General features: G+C 38.4%; 1 protein-coding gene across 1 annotated transcript in view; it reads left to right on the top strand.

The window, feature by feature from the left end:
- Positions 1 to 20,867, top strand: part of Ola1 (Obg like ATPase 1) — a 121,665-nt gene extending 100,798 nt beyond the window's left edge. Inside the window, exons 8-11 of the mRNA XM_031370621.1 lie at positions 14,094 to 14,234; positions 14,918 to 15,014; positions 17,050 to 17,172; positions 20,342 to 20,867. Of these exons, the coding sequence (XP_031226481.1) occupies positions 14,094 to 14,234; positions 14,918 to 15,014; positions 17,050 to 17,172; positions 20,342 to 20,443 (463 nt within the window). The 3' untranslated portion in view covers positions 20,444 to 20,867. The remainder of the gene's footprint in view (positions 1 to 14,093; positions 14,235 to 14,917; positions 15,015 to 17,049; positions 17,173 to 20,341) is intronic.
- The last annotated feature ends 590 nt before the right edge of the window (positions 20,868 to 21,457 follow it).

The raw sequence follows: 21,457 nt of genomic DNA, 5'->3' as shown, positions 1-21,457 counted from the left end.
CATCACCTTTTCCAGTGGTCCCTGTGGCCGCTCACCTACTGTCAACCTATTTGAACTCACCTAGTAAGCCTATTTCATGTTTTTGGAATCATACATTATGTGGCTCATTTTACTTAGTGTACTGTTTTAGTCAGTATTCATCTGTATTGTAGCATGCACTAAAATAATTCATTTCCCTTTTTTTCTAATAATACTGTTTCTCCTGGGTGTGCCCTTGTTGTTCTCTAAGCTTTTATTTGTAGTCTCCTCCTAAGCTGTGAGGTCAGGGCTCGTGAAGATTTCAGTTTATAGTCTTCTAATAACTAGTGTTGATCATCAACCAGCATTTGCTGGTTGTTGTTTACAAATGTTCCTTGGAGAAATGTTTATTCATTATTTTGCCTATATTTGTTAAGGTTCTGTATTTTTATTGTTGAATTATAACAATAAAAGTTCTTTGTATATCCTAGCACTGTACTTCTTTGAATAGAAAGGTTGGAGGGGGTTTAATCTAGGGAAACAGAACTGAAAATAATTTTATTCTATATAAGGTCATACCATAGTTGGAAATTTTAAAATTAGAGTATAAAATTGCAAACAACATACAGGCTCAGTAGTGATTCTCACACATCAGAGAACAAAGTTTTTAAAATTCTTACTTCAATAGATAATACTAAATTTTTAAAACCCTCCATTTCACAGATTGTGAACAAACTATTTTGAGAAATACTCCTAAGTCTCAAAATGTACTTTTCTGAGGATGACTAAAGATCAGCACAGATCTTAACTTAGTGACTGTGGAGTGGAGTAAACCTGGTGAAAATGTGTGCTGATGAGATGGTCATGGACATCAAGGACCGCAGGGAGAATGGCAAGGCATCATATGCCCCACAAGGCTTAGTGACATGGCAAAACCATTGTACAGAGTCTGAGTGTGGCTGTTGATAGTTTGTGCAGAAAATGCCCACCTTAGCTTTCTCCCTCTGAGTGTTGACAGGTACTGCTCCTACCAAGATTAGCTAAGCCTAGCTACTTGATCCAGCTTTATCCCATAAACCCTCCTCTTTATTGACCTGTATGTAATAAGCCCACCTCTTCTTCAGCTGTATGCAATAACCCCATTTTCTATTAGATACACATTGACAATATATAATACTCATGGTAAGCCTCTGGGGTGCTGTGGTGTTTCTCAACCCAGGCGCCCAGTCGACCTGGCCCCAGCTTTTCTGTACATGTGTCTCCTTTGCTTCATGTCCTCAGTGCCCCTGTCAGCCGTCACTGAAGTCCATGCGGAGCACAGAGCAGGTAACCAGGAAGGTGGTTAAGAAGTAGCTTAGGGGGATTAGAGAGATGGCTCAGTGGTTAAGAGCACTGACTACTCTTCCTGAGGTCATGAGTTCAAATCCCAACAACCACATGGTGGCTCACAACCATCCACAATGAGATCTGATGCCTCTTCTGGTGTGTCTGAAGACAGCAGCAGTGTACTTAGATATAATAATAAAATAAATCATTAAAAAAAAAAAAAAAAGAGGAAGCAGCCTAGGTTTGAACTGTTCCTTCCAGTCCATGCACAGTGAAAAAGTGTGGTTAGTAACTTGATGATTCCAACTACAGATGTAAACTGGGAATGAGTTTGACCCTACTGTTCTAGTTTTGTTGTTGTTGTTTAGGGGTTTGTGTTTGTTTGTTTTTGAGACAGAGTCTCTCTGTGTAGCCCTGGTTGTCCTGGAGCTGGCTTTGTAAACCAGGCTGGCCCTGAACTCAGAAATCTGCCTGTCTCTTCCTACTGAGTGCTGGGATTAAAGGCATGCACTACCACTGCCTGGCCTACTTTAGTATTTTAAAATAAAGGCCAACATCTTTTTTATTATTAGGTCATAAGGAGGCAAAAATTACAGGGTAAGACTTAACAAAACTACTAAGGAAATGAAAAGAAGTAAAAAGGAATTAGGTGCATGGCACTTATCAATCAGTGAGCACATGGAGGGACTTGGAGCAAGATACAGAAATAGTGGCATAAGCTTTCTGAATCCTAAGCTTGAGAGGCACATCGCCATTAGCACTGTGTCCTCATCTTCACCTTGCTCTACCTCTTCCTCATCCTTGACCCACGCCAGCCTTTTGCTCTTTTCCTGTCTTCATCACCATCCTTTCCAGCTCCACGTTCATCTTGTCTCCACAGAGGTACCACTCTGCTCTCTTCTGACGGTTTTGTTCCTCATCTCAGTAGAGACAAGAATGGCACGTCTTGTTTCTCTACACTAGTTTTCATTTCTCCCACGCTTTCCAGTGGAGAATCTACTTTTTTGTTTTGTCTGGACCAGCTCAGTCTTAATGGTCTGAAGGTTATTGCTTTCAACTTTCCAGACTTGGAAAAAGATCCTCTTCTTAAAATTGGAGCACTCTGGCTCTTCACGAGGTTTCCCGATGCACAGTGGCCTTTAGAGGGCACATGGTGTAAGCAATAGGAGCAGAAAGAGGAAGTGCCTGTGCAGGGTAACTATACAGTTTTACATAATAATTTCATTAAAAGCCAAATTCAACCTAATAGAGACTGGTATGTCTCTGCTGTGGAGTTTCCCACCACTGCTTTTCCTTGGTTCATATTTGTCTCTATAGCTAGATTACTATCTAAAAGGCCGTCCTCCCTGTTTGACTAGCCTCTCATACACTAGCATTTCTCATACACATACTCACTACAGGTCAAAGCCCTTATGAGCAAAGAAGCCTCTAGTTGAGCATACTTCTAGAAGATTGCCACCTCGAAATGTTGGAATTCCCGGTACATACACAAGAATTCAAGTCTGTCCTATTGGTAGTATTGTTTTGATCATCTTAGATAAGAAGAGAGAGAGAAGAAAAGAGATTGTGTTTCTAACTCTCCTACTTAAAGGCTCTCTGTGGACAAACTTCAGGAGGTCAGTAACATATACAACTGTTTAGTCTTCATCTCTTCACAAAATAGTTGTAAGGATCTGTTTTTGTTTGTAGAGCTTACAGCAATCAGGTAACCTGTTCTGCTGTGATTTTCACTCATCATTCTAGCTGGAAAACAAGCCTGCCTCCAAGTATAGCTTAATATTTTCTAAGCATTAATGTTTCAGAAGACAGCTAAACAGGATCTGTAGGAATTATGTATCCTTCAGAACATTATTTCAGTTGTTCATCTGTGTGCATGTGCATTTGCACATGTATGTGTATGTAGTTGAATATATCAATGCATCATTATGAAAGTCAAAGGAAGATGTATGTTATGTTACCTCTCTCTTGCCTTGTCCCTTGAGAAAGGGTCTCTCATTGATCCTGGAACTCATTGTATTTTGGCTTGACTGGCCAGCAAGCTCCTGTTATCTTCTTGTATACACCACCACCACCACCACCCTGGGCTACTGTTAAAACTGCATTCACATAGCTTTTTACATGGGTGCCAGGGATCCAAACTCAGGTCCCCATGCTTGAACAGAGATGCTTTTATCTACAGAGCCATCTCCTCAGCTCCTAATTAATTTATTTATTTTTTTAGAAAAAAAGTTGAATTTAATTAATTTCTATTGATTGGTTCACCCAGCATTTACTGAAGATCTTGTGATAGGCACTTTTCTAGGTGGCATTGGGGATGACTAATGAAATGTTCAAATTTTTCCTGGCTTTAATAACTGTACAAATGGATCCAACAATGCTGGGTATAAGAATAAATTATCAAGGGCACAGTGTAAGTGCAGTAAAGAGAAATAAGTCAAGATGTGGGAATAGAGGGTGGCAGAAAGGGTTTAGGAGGCTATTTAAAAAGATGCTGAAAAGTGCATTTGAGCAGGAATGGGAGAAAGTGCTTGAAGACGGCAGTGCTGGTTCCTCCATATTCCAGGCACATGCCTGGCTCAACAGAGGTCTCCATCTGAAGGTTATTCATCAGTGAGCTTTAGAATGGTTGACAACAAGAGTTCTTTCTTCAAATGAAATCTTATTCAGAAGTCCAGCAGATCCTGTTGACTGTGCAAGAGTAGGGGTGGGGGGAGAGGGTGGGGAGAAGGCCCCAGACCTCAGAGTCCTTTCTGCCATCTCTCCCTTCCTTTATCCTCCTAGCACCTATTCCCAAGAAACTCAGAACAGAGTAATAGTTACTAACCTAGACCATTTTATAGATGAGTGAACTAAGATGTTAAATATTAGATAGCTACTTTGGAGTCACTCAACTATTTAGAAGGTGAATAGCCCTTAATCAGACTGCTGAGGCCCAAAGTCTCAAAGTGCTTTTAGATTTCAGAGTATTTTCAGATTTGTTATATTTGTACAAACTGATTAAACGTCCCTAATTCGAAATCTAAAGTGCTCATCATTCTGAAACTTTCTGAGCATCATGGAACTCAAAAGGTTTGGATATCAGAGCCTGATATGAATAATTCAGCCCGAGTTATCCATGACTATTTGAATATCCATTGTGTACCAGATACTGTGCTTAGGAGGGCTCTGTAGAGGTGGCAAGACACAATGACTCAATTCTAATCTTAAGTGTTTTCTAACCTAGGCTATGGTACATGTCTGATCTCAGCTACTCAGGAAGGTCAAGGGCTGCTTGTGAAACTTAATAGGACCATGTCTCAAAAAAGGAAGGGCTAATAATATAACTCAGTGGTAAATTATATGTTTATTTAGTGCAATGAAGCCTTTCGTTCAATTCCTTGTAAGAGTGTGGGGCGTCTAAAGCCAAGTTTGTTGGCATACACCCTTAATCCCAGCACTTGGGAGGGGAGGATCACAAGTTTGATGCCAACCTGGGCTGTATAGCAAGACCTTGCCCCACTCCTCAATTGTGTTTCTATAATGGGAGACAAGAAAGAGGGCAAAATACAGTTTATGATGTAGAGTAGAATGGTGTGCTAGTTCTTATTCACATGGAAACTTGTTGAAAGGAGGAATGTGTCTTAAAGAATATGTTAAAGTTACTCTACTTAAGAGTACTGTAGTCACTTGAACAAGGGTGATTCCTCTGGAAGCCACAGTATCAGGATGCTGCCTGAACATAGAAGCACTGTCCTGATACAGGAAGATCAAGGATAGTTTGTATCTTGAGAGAGTTACTTCAGTGGTCTTGTGCTGTCAAGACCAAGCATCAAGCCATCCCCCTTCACATGATAGCTTCTAGTGTCCCTAAGTGGTGAGATCCCAAACGGTGACCCCTCAGAGAACTACTTTTCTGTTTTCAAGAGCCTCAGGAATATTTTGAAACCTTGTCCTGAAACCCTCTGGTTGGCTTTTCTAGGCGTGTGTGTGTGTGTGTGTGTGTGTGTGTGTGTGTGTGTGTGTGTGTGATCAGAAATCAAAGCTTTGGCCGGCTAGAGTTGATTTGAATTTACCCTGACATTTTTTGTTTGCTTACTAACTGCTAGGAACCTTGTAAAATGATGTGTAGGTATATATGCCTACATGTGGTTATGTGCCAGTGTGTGCAAGTACCCTTGGAAACCAGTGGCTTTAGATCCCTGGAGCTGATGTTACAGAGAGTTGTAATCTGCATGGTGTGGGTACTAGGAGCCAAACTCCAGTTCTCCAGAAGAGCAGCAAGTCTCTTAACCACAAAACCATCTTTTCAGCCCAAAGAACTTTTTTTTAATGTAGTCTTTTTGCTAAACAAAGAAACTATCTTCAAACATTGGTTACAAGGCCATCACAGACTTTTTAAGTTTATCAAGGGGTTGCTGAATCCTGGAGTCATGGTGAAATCAAAGGGTTAGGATAAGTGTATTCCAATTTTTTTCTGCTTTGTTTTTATATTTGCTTACTGATCCTAACATCTTTCATTTATTTGACTATTGTGACAGCCTTCTAGTTGTTAGTAGAGTCAAAAGGCCTATTATCCTTGAAAAAGGAATCCAAGTGGACTTTTATTTGCTGCAAAATTGACACCCATTTCTTTAGAGTTTGTTGATTTTCATTAACATGCACAAGCATACACACATGAAGTCTTAGGAAACAGTTTGTAGCTGTATTCCTTTTGTTTCACCAAATGAAATTGCTTTGGCTGAAATCACTCTTAATAGAATCTGGACCCAAAAGCTAATGTACTACAGATGTTGTTCCAGGTATGGAGGGTCATAGGAGATGAAAGGCATATAATTGAGTCTTAACAGAGGACAGACTGCTAACCATCCCTGTGTCTGAATGAGTCATCAGTTTAACTATGAATTTGAAATTTGCTGGACATGCCATAGGACTCAGACAGAACATTTTTCTTAGATTTCTTGAGGTACCAGTGACTTTTTGTTTTGGTTTTAAACCCAGGAGACATCTCGGCAGGAATTCACCTGTCATTCTGATGCTGTGTTGGGGTGGCTCATCAGCCTGGCTGCCTGGCTGTTGCTCTGCATCGTCTCATACATTGGATTAAATGCTCTTATTTTCAAATCCTTAGTTTCAGTGCCACTGAAAATGTAGTATGACATAGATGCCATATCAAAATGCACCAACATGCCACTTCAAGTGATAGAGTCACAATTGTTATTGTTCCCCTTACAGCCCCATAAAGTCAGGCACAACATCAAAACTTCCTGTGATAACATGAAACCCTCTTTAAGAAGAAGGTGTGAGTTTTCAGGCACTATGTAGACTTTTACACCCTAGTCAAAACTAGAATTTACTTTCTATTCCTTCTTTCTTCCTTCCTACCATTTTTTAAACTAAAGACTTTTATTATTATCATCATTACTTGTTTTTTCAATGCTAAAACTCAAGCCCAAAGAGTCACGCATGCTAGACAAATATTCTCCCACTGACTTACCTACTTTTCTTTTGAGATAGGCATTCCCTGTGTTACCCAGGTTGGCCCTGAACTCCTGCTTCAGCCTGAGTACCTCAACTTACAGGCCTATGTCACCAGTCTCAGTTACAGACTGCCTTGGCAGCTTCCATTCAGAGAATGCTTACCAAGTCATACTTTAGTAATTTTACTTAAGATATAAATTTTGGAAAAGCTAATGTCTGTATCTCTAGAGCTAAGTGTTTAGCTTTAAAAAGTCACATGTCATAAATGCATGACATAGTTCAAGTTTATATATTGCTTGTACAAATCAGATTGCAGACCCACTAGTAGTTGTCATTTGTTTTAAAAAATATTCCTTAGGAAAATAACTTTACCTTTCAATAATGGCCCTTGTCTTTTTCTGGTTTTAGAACACTAGTAACAAGCCTTTCTGCAGTGGTTCTGTCTCAGGCATGGGAAGGACAGTCTTGTCCTGAAGGCATGCTTTGGGACTCTGAGATGAGTGGTAGAAGACCCAAGCTGCAGGTGGGAGCAGCGGGGCAGGATGACCTTAGTGTTTGCCAGTGCCTGTGTCATCAGCACTTCCATGCTGGGGGTGCATGGAACTGGCAGGGCCCTAACAGCACTGCCGACTGCACTCTCCTTTTTAACAGTAACATTTCCTGAAAATTGCCCTGGGTTCTTACTATAAGTTCATAAACACACAAACTACCCAAGGCAGTGGTTCTCCACCTTCCTGAGTATTGACCTGGGTTCTTAGTATAAGTTCATAAACACACAAACTACACGAGGCAGTGGTTCTCAACCCTCCTAATACTGCAGCCCTTAATACAGTTCCTTATGTTGTGGTAGACCCCCCACCCCCAACCATAAAATTACTGTGATTGCTACTTCATAACTGGAATGAATCATAATGTAAATATCTGATATATGGCCCCTGTGAAAAGGTTGTTCAACCCCAGCTTGGAAGGCAAAGACCTCTTGTCAGTTCAAGGCCAGCCTGGTCTAGATAGCAAGTTCCAGGATAGACAAGCCTGAGACTATGGTGTTAGAGCACTGTGAAGTGAGTGTGTAATATAGACAGTTTTCAGTTAAGAGTCTGAGCCACACAGAGTGGCGTGTGCTTACAACTCCAGTACTCAGGAAGTTAAGGACAGAGAATCTCAAGTTTAAGGCCAGCCTGAACTAAATATATATACTTTCATCCTGTGTAAAATAAAGGGGAAAGTAGTGGTATTTTGTTGGTTTTAGAGTACGCAGAAGGACTTGAGGATGAAAACTGGGACTCCCTGGGAACCAACACCAAAAAAGAAGCTCAGTGACAGTAGGGGTACAAGTGAGACACTTGGCCTGCACCCAAAGAGACATTGCCCATAGCCAAGTACAGAAAAACTAAGCTTTAAAATGAAAAGCCAGAGGCTAGGGAGATAGGTCAGTGGTGAAGAGCACTTGTTATTGCAGAGGACCTGGGTTTAGTTCCCAGCACCTACATGGTGGCTCACAAGCATTTTTTTTTTTTTTGGATTGTCTGTTTTCATTTACATTTCTTTTTTTTTTTAAGATTTATTTATTTATTTTATGCATATGAGTACACACCATAGCTGTACAGATAGTTGTGAGCCTTCATCTGGTTGTTGGGAATTGACTTTTTTTTTTAGGACCTCTGCTCGTTCTGGTCAACCCCGCTTGCTCAGTCCCTCCTCCCTCCGGCCCAAAGATTTATTTATTATTATAAATAAGTACACTGTAGCTGACTTCAGACATACCAGAAGAGGGTGTCAGATCTCATTGCGGATGGTTGTGAGCCATCATGTGGTTGCTGGGATTTGAACTCAGGACCTTCTGGAGACCAGTGAGTGCTCTTCCCCACTGAACCATCTTACTAGCCCCTCATTTACATTTCAAATGTTTTCCCCTTTCCAGGCTTACCCTTTGGAACTCCTCCACCCCCTCCACCTGCCCCGCCTCTATGAGGGTGCTTACCCACCCACTCCCATCCACCCTTACTGGCATTCCCCTATACTGGGGCATCGAACACCTCAGGTCCAAGGGCCTCTCCTCCCACTGATGTCCAACAAGGCCATCCTCTGCCACATATGCGGCCAGCGCCATATGTGTTCTTTGGTTGGTGGTCCAGTCCCCAGCTCCGGGAGGGTCTGGTCTGTTGACACTGTTGCTCCCTCCATGGGGCTGCAAACCCTCTCAGCTCCTTCAGTCCCTTCTCTAACTCCTCCATTGGGGATCCCTGAGCTCAGTCCAATGGTTGACTGTGAGCTTCCTCTTCTGTCTTTGTCAGGCTCTGGCAGAGCCTCTCAGGAGACAGACGTCAGGCTTCCATCATCAGCAAGCACTTCCTAGCATCCACAATAATTTCTGGGTTTGGTGGCTATATATGGGATGGGTCCCCAGGTAGGGCAGTCTCTGGATGGCCTTTCCTTCAGTCTCTGCTCCACACTTTGTCTCCTTATTTCCTCCTGTGAGCATTTTGTTCATCCTTCTAAAAAAGCACTGAAGCATCCAAATTTTGGTCTTCCTTCTTGCTAGGCTTCATAGGAATCTTGGGTATTCCGAACTTTGGGGCTAATAACCACTTATCAGTAAGTGCATACCATGCGTGTTCTTTTGTGACTGGGTTACCTCACTCAGGATAATATTTTCAAGTTCCATCCATTTGCCTGAGAATTTCATGAAGTCATTGTTTTTAATAGCTGAGTAGTACTCCATTGTGTAAATGTACTGCATTTTCTGTATCCATTCCTCTGTTGAGAGACATCTGGTTGTTTCCAGCTTCTGGCTATTATAAATAAGGCTACTATGAACAGTGGAGCATGTGTCCTTATTACATGGCTCACAACAATTTATGACTCCACACTTCGAGAGGATCCAACACCTTCTGACTTCCATAGGTACCAGGCACACACATGGTTGCATACATGCATGGTTGCATGTATGCATACCTATGTACATACATACATACATACATACATATCTACTGTAAAACACTCATACACCTAATAAAATGAAATAAACCTTAAAATAAAACCTCTGACCTTAACCCTGGGACTTCAAAGGGTCTTTTCTTTTTGCTTTTAAAGATTTATTTGTTTATTTACTTTATGTATATGAGTGCTCTGTCTTCATGCACACTAGAAGAGGGAATCAGATTCCATTACAAATGGCTGTCAGCCTCCATGTGGTTGCTGGGAATTGAACTCAGAACCTCTGGAAGATGAGCTGATGCTCTTAAACCTGAGCCATCTCTCTAGCCTGAGGACTCTCCTTTTAAAAGAATCAAAACTACTACACTGTAGATGCCTCTCACCCCAGGGACCAACCATCAGACTCCCTTAGAACATGACTGCGAGATGTAAATAGGAATTTGTTGGAATTTTTATGTTGAGGGGAACAATTAATTTAGTAAATAATAATATCTTCCCCCCACCCCACCCCCAAATTAAAACAGATAATGTAGCTCTGTGGTGGAATATCTTCCTAACTGTACTAGGGCGCTAGGTTCAGTGCCCAGCACTACCAACCATTAAAAAAGAATAAAACTAATATCTAGGAAAAGATGTTCAAACAGGGTAAAGTAACCCAGGGGGAAAAGTTCCAATTGTAGAACCTGGAATTCCAGCATGGAATAAGATTAAAATTAAAGCATAGGTGGTAAAGTTTAGACTTAATGCTAATTTAAATCTGGAAAGCTCACTCTGCTTATCCTCTGACAGGTGGCAGCATGGTGGTGTGTGTCAAGGCCCTGCCCTTCTAGGATCAACCCTAGTTGCCCCATCCTTGTCCTTGCTGTGTGATGACTGCCAGGGCATAGTGCTCTTCCCGTGTCAGCCAGGACTTTGAAGAAGTTAAGCCATGGGGCTCCTTATCAGAGCCTGGATCCCTTGCAGTAATCTGCACATGGAAGTTATAGCTCAGATGCTCTGACAGCTCTTACAGTTGACCCTGAGGGCCTCCTGTCCTTACTTGTGCTTGCTGCTCTCCCCCACCAGTGTATCATGTGACAGTCTCAGTATCACTGTTTAGGCCACCAGCAATTGGATGACTTTCCTGAGACATTTTATTGTTTGGGCACTTTGGAAATGTGTTTGAGTGGTGACAACTGAGCTCAACTTTGAATTTTCTGGGTCCATCAGGTGCTGATAGCATGCGTTTTCTAAATGGCTGGCTGTAGTTTGGGGCATCGATTGTAGCAAGAGAATAGACATTTCTTTCTGCAGAAGGTCCCTATGGGGTTCAAACTTGTGATCTTAGCCTCATTATGACACTTTTGAAACCATTAGACCTAATAGGCATGTTATATGAATTTCATCTGTAATCTTAAATTAAGTTTAATTTTTTAATTACCCAAGGCTTATTTCAAATATGCAATTAAAAATCACTTTGGGACATTTCTCACTTTTGTTTGACAGTGAAAGTCACAAAAGTAAAGCAGGCAGCCAAAGAACCGAAGTCACTTTTCATCTTCCCTGTGTTGTCTGTGACAGTGAAAGTCACAAAAGTGAAGCTGGCAGGAAAAGAGCGGAAGTCACTTTACGGAGAGTGTGACGGCACCTTTCTCTTCAGTAAGGCTGTAGCGGGTCTGATGTCAGTCACTTTAGAGACCTTTAGACCTCAGTGCTCATTTACTGCTAAAATGTGCCCGCTCTGCTTCTGCATTATGAAGATCATCTGTCAACACTTTGAGATCCCCCTTTGTTATTAAGCGTGTGATGCTCTACACTGTCAGGCTTTTGCCAATTAGAGTTAAGGTACAATGGTGTATTCACCAGATCAAAGTCTTACATTGGCGGTAGAGGAATGATTTGTAAGTCTTTATTCATCTGAATTGTACAATAGAACACCTGAGGAATGCAAATAATCCTTCTGAGGGCTCTGCAGGAAAGGCTGTGAAAATGGCAGGGTAAAACTATTGTTATTCTGAACTGATGTTTTAGCCAAAGTAATTATTTCTTATCTTGTTTCCTAACAGTTTTAGTTTTATTGGTTATGTTGACCATACTTACAAGACAGATGTATGACATTTTTCATTATCTTAGCACATGGGTTTGTTCTAGTTCTCTTTCGATGAAACTGTATTTACTGTGCTTTTTTAAATGACATATTTGACTCTAACATATATAATAAAAGCCACTAATGATAACATTTAAATATAGAGATTTGAATATTTTGTGTATAAAGAAACTTAAAATGCCTTGATGTTATTATAGGCAAAAATTTATTATATACTTCATAATTTTCTAGAAGAAAATACCAAGCTTTAATCATAATTTAAGGCCATATACTTTATTCCAAACTAAATATTAGGGGTTAGTATATTTTTAGGATATAAATAAAAGGATACAAATATTATGATCAGAAGTCACTAATAAGGGGCTGGAGAGATGGCTTAGCAGTTAAGAGCACCAACTGCTCTTCCAGACATCCTGAGTTCAATTCCCAGCAACCACATGGTGGCTTACAACCATTCTGTAATGGGATCTGATGCCCTCTTCTGGTATTTATTTATTTATACGTAAAATAATTTTTTTTTTTAAAAAAGAAGTCACTAATAATATATTAAGTATATGATTACCTTTGCATGGTAAACATGTGCAAACTGTTGGGTGAATTTTTGTTTCTTTTTCTATCTTAAATCCTATATAACTGGTCATAGTCTCTCTCTCTCTCTCTCTCTCTCTCTCTCTCTCTCTCTCTCTCTCTCTCTCTCTCTTTCTCTCTCTCTCTCTTTTTTTTAATGGTTTTTCAAGACAGGGTTTCTCTGTGTAGCCCTGGCTGTCCAGGAACTCACTCTATAGACCAAGCTGGCCTCAACCACAGAGATCTATCTGCCTGCCTCTGCCTCCCACATATGCTGGGATCAAGGCATTTGCCACCATCATTGGGCTATATTCTTAACTTTCTAAAAGCTATTTGAATTCTTGCCATTTTGTTTGACATTTGAGTTTTGATGAATTTGGTCTTTAATTTTTCCTTTTCTTTACCTTTAAAAGTAGCTTGTAACATTGATGATTTAACAGATTTCTCCTGCAGTATTTTGCCATAATGCCTATTAAACTTTAGTCAAAATACAAGAGTTTGGGGCCAGTGAGATGGCCCAGTAGGTAAAAGTGCTTATTGACAAGCCTAATGGCCTGAGCTCAGTTCCTGTAGCCTGCATGGTGGAAGAAGAGTCCTGACTCCTTCATGTTGTCCTCTGACCTCCATGGCATGTGGGTACAAGTCTGTGTACACAAATAAAAATAAATGTAAAACATACATACTAATAGGATGCTGTTAGGCCCCAATTACTTATGTTACTATCCAAATCTGTAACCAGACCTAGGTAAGCCATAGAGTCAAAGGGAATATGCTGTGATTATCAGAGAAGGATGCAGATGTTACATGTGTACTGTTTGTACTGTTTTTCTGGGTTCTTTACAACATATTATGTACTATTATTATTATTATTATTTCCATTTCTACAAATGAGGAAACAGGCTTAGAAACAGGTACCTATCCAGCAATAAGAAACTATGAGTAGCATCTTTTCATTATATTTGCTGCCTTTGTTTCACTTAAATTCTAATTACTGCTTTTCTAAATCCTCAGTTTAGAAGAAGGAGAATGACTCAGTAGTGCCTTTCTAGGCAACATCTAATATGTTTCCTAGTGAATTTGGAATATTTCCATAACTTTTGTGATTAAAGGAATTTATTTCCTCTGCATTTCTATTCATGATCCTATAATAATTTGGATTTATAAGAACAGTATGTATCCAATTGACTATGTTTATAAATCTGGAAGAATTGCATTTTTGCTACTGTTGTTGCTAATGAGCAGAAGCCTCTCTCAAAACCATTGGCAACTGTTGGTTCTGTTCACTCAGGAAGGAGCTAACCCAGGCAATAGATGTCTGCATGGGACAAATTATGTATGTTTCAGAGATGCTTCAAAAATTAGTTGGCATTTCTAAGTGTGATTCCTGTATAAGCAACCTTATGAGTTATCTTTTCTAAAACTTATTTTGTAAAGGACATTAACATTATAAAATAGTATTACTCAGAGGTCCAGGTATTCATACTGAACAAATTCAATTTAACTTTTAAAAGTTGATAATATTTGTAATATAGTTCCTATAGGTAATATGCCAAAATAAAACTAGACTGTAATAGAAAATCCCAGCATGTACCTGAAGAAATTGCTGCCTGCTAATGCCTTGACCTTGGAAAGCTATACACAAAAAGATGGCATCATAAAACCGTGCAGTTCTTATGAATATGTATGTGCTACTTGATAATAATGAATGTGGTACAGTCATGCATGCACTACAAGATAATGTTGTGCCCTTTTTTGTCTACAGGTTGATAAAAATTAAAGAGTGGGTGGACAAGTATGACCCAGGCGCCTTGGTCATTCCTTTTAGTGGGGCCTTGGAACTCAAGTTGCAAGAATTGAGTGCTGAGGAGAGACAGAAGTATCTGGAAGCGAACATGACACAAAGGTTAATTAGCATTCATTTTCCCTACACTTTATTATCAACTATTTCCTTGCAGTAATTTAATTGCTTGCGCTGATAGAATAATAAATGACAGAGTAATTACCATTATAAAGAGGGAATCTTCTCCTTTCTTTACCATGAGACAGAGTGAAAAGATTTATTTTAAATTAAGTTTTTAACTGTCATCTGTCATCTCCGTACAGTGTTTTAATTATAACATAGGTATTAGTTATGTATATTTTTGAGGAGGGATGATCGCCAAAACTCTTTCGTCATGTTCAGTGGGGGAGGGGAAAGGGTGAATCACTTGCCATAATTTTTTTCTGAGTAACAATAATATATTGTTAGAAGATTGGGTTTCAATCAAATAATTTTGCTTTCATGGCTCAAGTTCTGGAAATAATTAATATTGGATGAAAATAGTCATAAGCCAGGGGATATAAATTCTCTTTTTTAGTAGTAAACAGTTCAAAATGCTTCAGGCTAGTACAATTAAAACCAATTTTAGAAGGGCTATTTTAAGAACTATCCCCTGCTGTCTGACCTCTTCAAGTGTGGTGTGAAGATGAATGGTCATTTACTAATATCTTTACCATTATCTGCTTGAGATGAATAATTTTACTTCTAGATGTATCCCTGGCAGAGTCAACTTAAATGTTGAGTGAATTTGTTTCATTTTATTTCAGTGCTTTGCCAAAGATCATTAAGGCTGGATTTGCAGCACTCCAACTAGAATACTTTTTCACTGCAGGCCCAGATGAAGTGCGTGCATGGACCATCAGGGTAAGATTCATACTTATTCATCAGCTATACCCAGTTCCACACTATTGAATTCAGATTGATATCACTGACTTTGAAGTTTGTCATGGTGGCGGTTAGCTAGTCATTACAGATGAGGTTTTTGTCCAGGATAACTTTAATTATTTGTGATCTGCTGAACAGTGAAAGTGGAGCGGCATTGATTGAGGCAGGTAACAATTGATTCTGCCTATTACATAGTCTGAATTTCTTCATCCTGTAGGATCTGTCTACCCTCCTCCTGTGGTCCGAGATAAGACACCCCAGTATTGTGCTTGCTTAATCTGTGTGACTGGGTTTGTCTGCAGTGAAATTGATGTTGCTTTTCATTTTGTATTCGCTAAGTTTGTTTGGGTTGCGGGTGGTTCTTTCCTCCCTTGCTTTGCTCGGATTACATTTTCAGCAATAAAAGCAATGTGACATCATTATGCTTTTCATAGACACACAGTCTCAAAAAGCTAAACTCGATGTGTAATAATTCATTTCTTTCTATTGAATTCATAGAGGTGATGTTTATTTTTACTGTTACACGTTCAACTTCTTTAAGACTGTGACATATTTTAAACATTAGTGTATATTGAATGTGATTAGGGAGAATAACTAACTTATTCCCAGAAGACAATAGACTGAAATATAATGGTTTGCTTTTGAATGTAAATATATTATAGTAATATAGTAGTTCCTATTGAAAAAATAATTAAAAATATATGTAGTCCTAAATTGTATATTACAAAATATACAAAGGTCAGAACTTTTAGATTCAGTGTCTCAGGGAGTCTTGTAGTATGCTGTTTGAAATACAGGTTTTGTGCTGATCTCAGTGCTGTCCTTCCTAACTTGTGTTTTCAGTGCTGCTGTTACATTTATTTTTATTTAGTATCAATAAAAGGAACATGGAGGTGGTCAGCACAATAAGATACGCCTCGTGAACCGGAGACTCACTTCCCTTTTATCTGTCCCCCTTTGAAGGAGAGAAAAGTTCCATTGTCTTCTAACGTGGGCCTTTTATATAAACTTTAAAAATAATGCCAAAGCAAATCTAAGTCAGTCGACAAGTTGCCAGTGTTTATTGTTGCTATATATTTTAAAGATGTATCTGAAAGTCTTAAAACTTCAAACTGTGTGAAGCAGGAAAGAGCACTTCTGGGTTTGAAATGTGAAAGCTGGCTTGTCTTAAGACTGATTGTTAGTGCCATGACTTAAGTGTAAGACACTCAGTCAGGTGAGCATCAGGGAGTAGCCACATTGACCCGATACATCTTTTATTGTAAAAACTGTGCTCTGTGCTGTCAGCGCCCTTATCACTTTAACATGCTTTATTAAGCAGCCTGTAGGTCACCATTATTTCTCAGATTTCTTTCTGTGGTTGTGTGTGTCTAGAATGTATGTTCCTGTAATTTTACAGATGGGGTAATTACAAGACATTTCTCTTTGCATCTTGACTTGAATTTCCTTTATGATTGTTAGAAGCGAGCTGTATTATGCAAAATGTTTTCTTAAAAAAATCTTACTGTTAACATTTCTTGATTATTTCAAAATTATTTGCTGACTGTAGCTTATCTGATTTGCTAGAAATGTCTAAAAATGTCCCTTTATATATCAATTTTATATGTTTAGATGAGCTGAATTTTTGAGGGCTTTTTATCTTTTTTAGACCTTTGATAATTCAACTTGAAAGTTACCTTAAAAATCTTTATTTTTTTTCCACTGTGAAGAATAGAAAATCGAAGTGAAACCCACACCAAACCAGACCACTGCATCTAAATCAATAAAACCGTAGATGACTGTTAGGAAAAACAAAGCTGTGAGCTGTGTCTCTTTAACACCTGCTGATGTGTCTGTACTCAGTCTGCTACACAGGCAGCGTCCTCTGGTGAAAACGCACTAATTGTATAGCACACTTCCTAACTCCCATTAAACTTAAGTTTGAGTTGAGCCAACCGCAGATCAGAGAAAAGAAACTCGAAGCTTACAGTCAGTCATTTTACATGCAATTAGTTTTCTCTGGTCCTTTTCAAAGAAAGGAACGAAGGCTCCTCAAGCTGCAGGAAAGATTCACACCGATTTCGAAAAGGGATTCATTATGGCTGAAGTAATGAAGTATGAAGACTTTAAAGACGAGGGTTCTGAAAACGCAGTCAAGGTAAGGAATGTATTTTCTTACTTGCAAATTTTATAATTTTAGCACTCACATGAAGATGTGCACGGTAGATGATAGCTGTCTTTAAACTGCATGCTGTTAGCTTGTTAGGACCAACATTGTGCACTGATTAGGAACTATCTATGATCGTGTGCTTTTGGATCAGTTTTAAATAGCTATATGGAGGGATTTTTTGTTTTGTTTTTTTCTCTACCTGAAAGTAAAAATAAACTTTTAAGTCACATAAATACAAAGAATTGTTTCACTAGTAGCTAATGAAAAAGTCATAGTAACCCATTTGTATATATGAACTAGAAACCGCAGTCTAACTAAGTCAAAGAAACAGATAATGGCACCTCGTCAGACAAACCTGCTGATACTGAAACTGGGTTTCCTTTTTTTTTTTTTTTTTTAAATAGATCTTTGGAAATTTGATTTGCTTTTTCAACACTAGAGGGCAGGTCCAAAACTGTTCTTTATTTTAGCTAATAACTGTAATTTGATTTGCAGACACTCAGAGTGAAGCACTGTTTAAATATTAGTACCAAGTTAATTTTTGTAATGTAAGTTCTATTGCAAAATTCATTTTTCTAGCTTGTTTGATTCTTCACAGAGAAACTTGTTAATATCCAGTAAGTAGGTAGTCCACCTCACTCAAAGTTGACCTTGTAGGAAGCTTCTTTAATTTAATTTGAAGACTGCTGTAGAAAATGTTGAGAGGTTCAAACAGAACTCTTATCTTAACTATTTCATAATTTGAAAGGAATGTGAAAGATATTTCAAGTTTGGTTTATTCTTACCTGTATTATTAGAACAGCAGGGCTTTGATGGGACTGTTGGAACTTTAGAACCGGAAAGGAAGATCTTCATATAATTGGTTAGGTATTGATTGAGAGCCATTATGACTTACCCCGCACCCAAAAAAAAGTCACAGTGTGCAACTAAACAAATCCATTGATTTCACTGGTGTCTTCTGTATTGATATAGATAGGTATGCAGATACTGAGGGTGAACTTCATCAGAAATGCTAAAGACTTGGAGAATATCTGATTTCTTTTGTCAGTGTGTTATATCATGTTAGCATATATTTCTTTTCATACAGAAAATTAAAATATTTTCTGTTTCTAGAATCCAGAGATGGAAAGAGCTTGTCATACTTATATATACTAAGTCAATATTTACCAAACCTTAGTTTATTTTGTTATAATAAATCTAAGAGAAGATGAATTGTGAATACTTTCTTTAATGATCCAGAAACTATAATATACAGTACAATAATGTTTCCTGCTTATAATAACATGTAAGGCTGAGCACTTTATATCATAAATTGGGAAAGATCAGCTTCTGGCTTTTCCTAGAGTACCATTAAATGTCTCATATATTTTTAACTTCCAAAACTAATGTTTAAATTTTGAGCTCTAGATAAATGAAGAATTTATGAGCTTTATGCTTCTTATCCAACAATGTTTACTTGTGCATGATAAGGAAGTTTGAGGTTGCAAACAGGACTGTGTGTACATGTGTGTGCGTGTGCATGTGTGTGTGTGTGTGTGTGTGTGCACATTTGTTTCTACCACCAGAGCAGCATAGCTAATTCAGTGCAGTGCTGTGAACTATATACTGAATAGCTCTTTGGGCTTTGTAGTCTACAGGGATATCACACTATTAGCAATCATATCTGCTTAGGCAAAGCTGCCTTCTACAGATGGCTGCTTTCAAGTGCAAATGAACTGGTTAGACGTGTCTTGTTTAATACATACTCAAGATTCACAAATGGGTATTGATTTTTTTTTTCAACCAGTGTTTCTGATAGCAGTGGAAATGGATTAAATGGTCTCTAGAGAATTTAAAGAAACACTGTCACTATTAATAGTAAACTTGAGTGTAATAAAGTATATAAACGTACACTAATATGTCATGTCAGTGTTTATTTCATTTAACTTGTACATATAGTTATATAATAATAGGCTTAGATCCTAGAAGTAAGTACCATATGACTTTCAGTACATTACATCTTTACAAAATCATGTGAGTATTTAGTATGTCTTTTAGAATGATACAGCACAATGTCTTTTTAAAGATAAACTTCCTATTAATAGCATATTGCTATTAGGCAAAAATCCTTTGTATTGTATACTATCAAAAGTATGCTTATGAGGATTCTTCAATCTAGTTTGTTGATTTAAACTTCAGATGTATGATCTTTGTTAGTGTTTTTATTACTGATAAATATCATTTCACTTGACTTTGAACTTTCTTTCAATATTATCAAAAGGAAGTACTAATATTAGACAAAGTTTTCATGTTCTCAAGAAAAACACTTGAGAATTTGGGTACCCATTGTTGAGTGGTTGATGCCAGCGTCACAGGAGGCTGATAATTGTGTGAGTGTTAAGTGTGTGTGCTCAGGAGCCTGAAGTATGTGCTGTGCCATGGGTGAATCTCATTTGTTTGTGTGTAATTATCAAGAGCATGTCTAGATCTGCACACCAGCAGGTGGAATCATTTCTTTGCTGACTGATTTACAAGTGGAAAAATGTCTGCAGTTCCAACCTGTAAGAGTCTGCTTGGGAGCAACTCTGTCAGAAAACTTCCACAATAACATTCAGGACGCACAGATGTCAGTGCCGTTGTCAAGAGTAAATGGGGCTACAAGAAATTCAAACGCATGCAGCACAGTTGAGCAGTTCTTAGAGCAAACTGTCTTTAAGATATCACTAGGGTCACCAAAGAATTTCTTTAAGCAAACAAAGCGTGTGTGGCTTTTTCTGCCTCATTTGATCAGTCTCTTACAGTGACTTGCTGGGTGCTTGCAGACTCCTCAGAGATGTACCATGAACAGCATGTAATGAAGCTTAATGACATTGGTATGATTTACATCTATGTGTCAACAGTTAGTGAGAACACAGTGTGATTGGTACACAAATGTGGAAGCTTAGTCCTATCTAAACCAGAAGGATTTTGCTTATCTTTTTTTTTCTTTAGGACTTGTATACCTTTCTACATATCTCTTCTTTTATTGTGCTTTGAACATGACCCAGGGAATATTTCCTTCCATTTATTTCTCCTGTTTTTCCTGAGAGTTTAGATATAAGTAATAAGCCAGTTCCTCTATTTTTCCTATGTATTTGGTTATAAGTAATAAGCCATTTCCTGTTTTTCCTGTTTGCAGGCTGCTGGAAAATACAGACAACAAGGCAGGAATTACATTGTTGAAGATGGAGACATTATCTTCTTCAAATTTAATACACCTCAGCAACCAAAAAAGAAATAAATTTAGTTATTGCTCAGATCAATATACTACTTCTAAAGTGCATATATTGGGTTTTAGGGGGTGGGTGTTTTTTAAATTAAAGTTTCTGAAATCTAAAGAGACAAAGTTAGGAATGGGAATCTTCTACAAACAAATTATTTTTATTTGTTTTAAAATTATAAAATACTATGTACCTTCAGTGAAATGCAAGTTACTAAGCGTGAAGAGCTTTGCTTTCTCACGTGATTAAGACCCTACTTCACACTGTATGGCTGTTCAAGAGCCACATTACTCCCCTGATGCTTCATTAATCTCCATCATGTATGCCAAGCCTGACACATCTGACAGTGAAGACAATGTGGCTTGCTCCTTTTTGAATCTAAAGATAATGCATGTTTTACAGTACTCCAGATGTCTACACTCAATAAAACATTTGACAAAACCAGCCTTGGTGTGTTTGGGGATGTCTGTATTGACTGACTGTGGTGTGTTGAATGCGATATGGCACCTGCTGGCTGCTGATTACAGAATTTTAAGGCGTGTGTGTGACGCAGGAACTGGCAGTGTGGGGCAGCTGCAATTGTATCTTAAAAGTGAGTCTTTCATGGGAATTAGAAGAATAGTATGCCTGGGATTGTCTCAGAAAAAGTTAATTAATTTGTAGATGGACATTTATTGAAAGATGACAGCAGTGATACTGCCGGAAGTTGGAGAACAGGTGACTCTGGCCAGAAAGAAAACCATTTTGTCTCCAATGCCAATGAATTCTGATTGTTGTTAGTGCTCTAACCAAGTGGAAGCCATTTTTATTTTCACTTTTCTTTAAAATTATTAAATTATAAAAACTGATTATTTCATTTCTGAGGGGTTGCATTTTTATTTCAATTCTGATTCATATACTGGTTCTAAAACTACAAAAAAAATCAACTTTGAACACTTTTTAAACTTCCTTTATCTTTGCTGTTGAAGTATTTGCAGCCAGTTGAAAATTGGGCATGCATGCTGAAACCGTGGCTCAGTGAGTTAAGATCACTG

This window comes from Mastomys coucha, unplaced genomic scaffold (assembly GCF_008632895.1).
Source record: "Mastomys coucha isolate ucsf_1 unplaced genomic scaffold, UCSF_Mcou_1 pScaffold15, whole genome shotgun sequence".
Lineage (NCBI taxonomy): Eukaryota > Metazoa > Chordata > Mammalia > Rodentia > Muridae > Mastomys > Mastomys coucha.
This window is presented reverse-complemented; position numbering and strand designations above follow the sequence as displayed.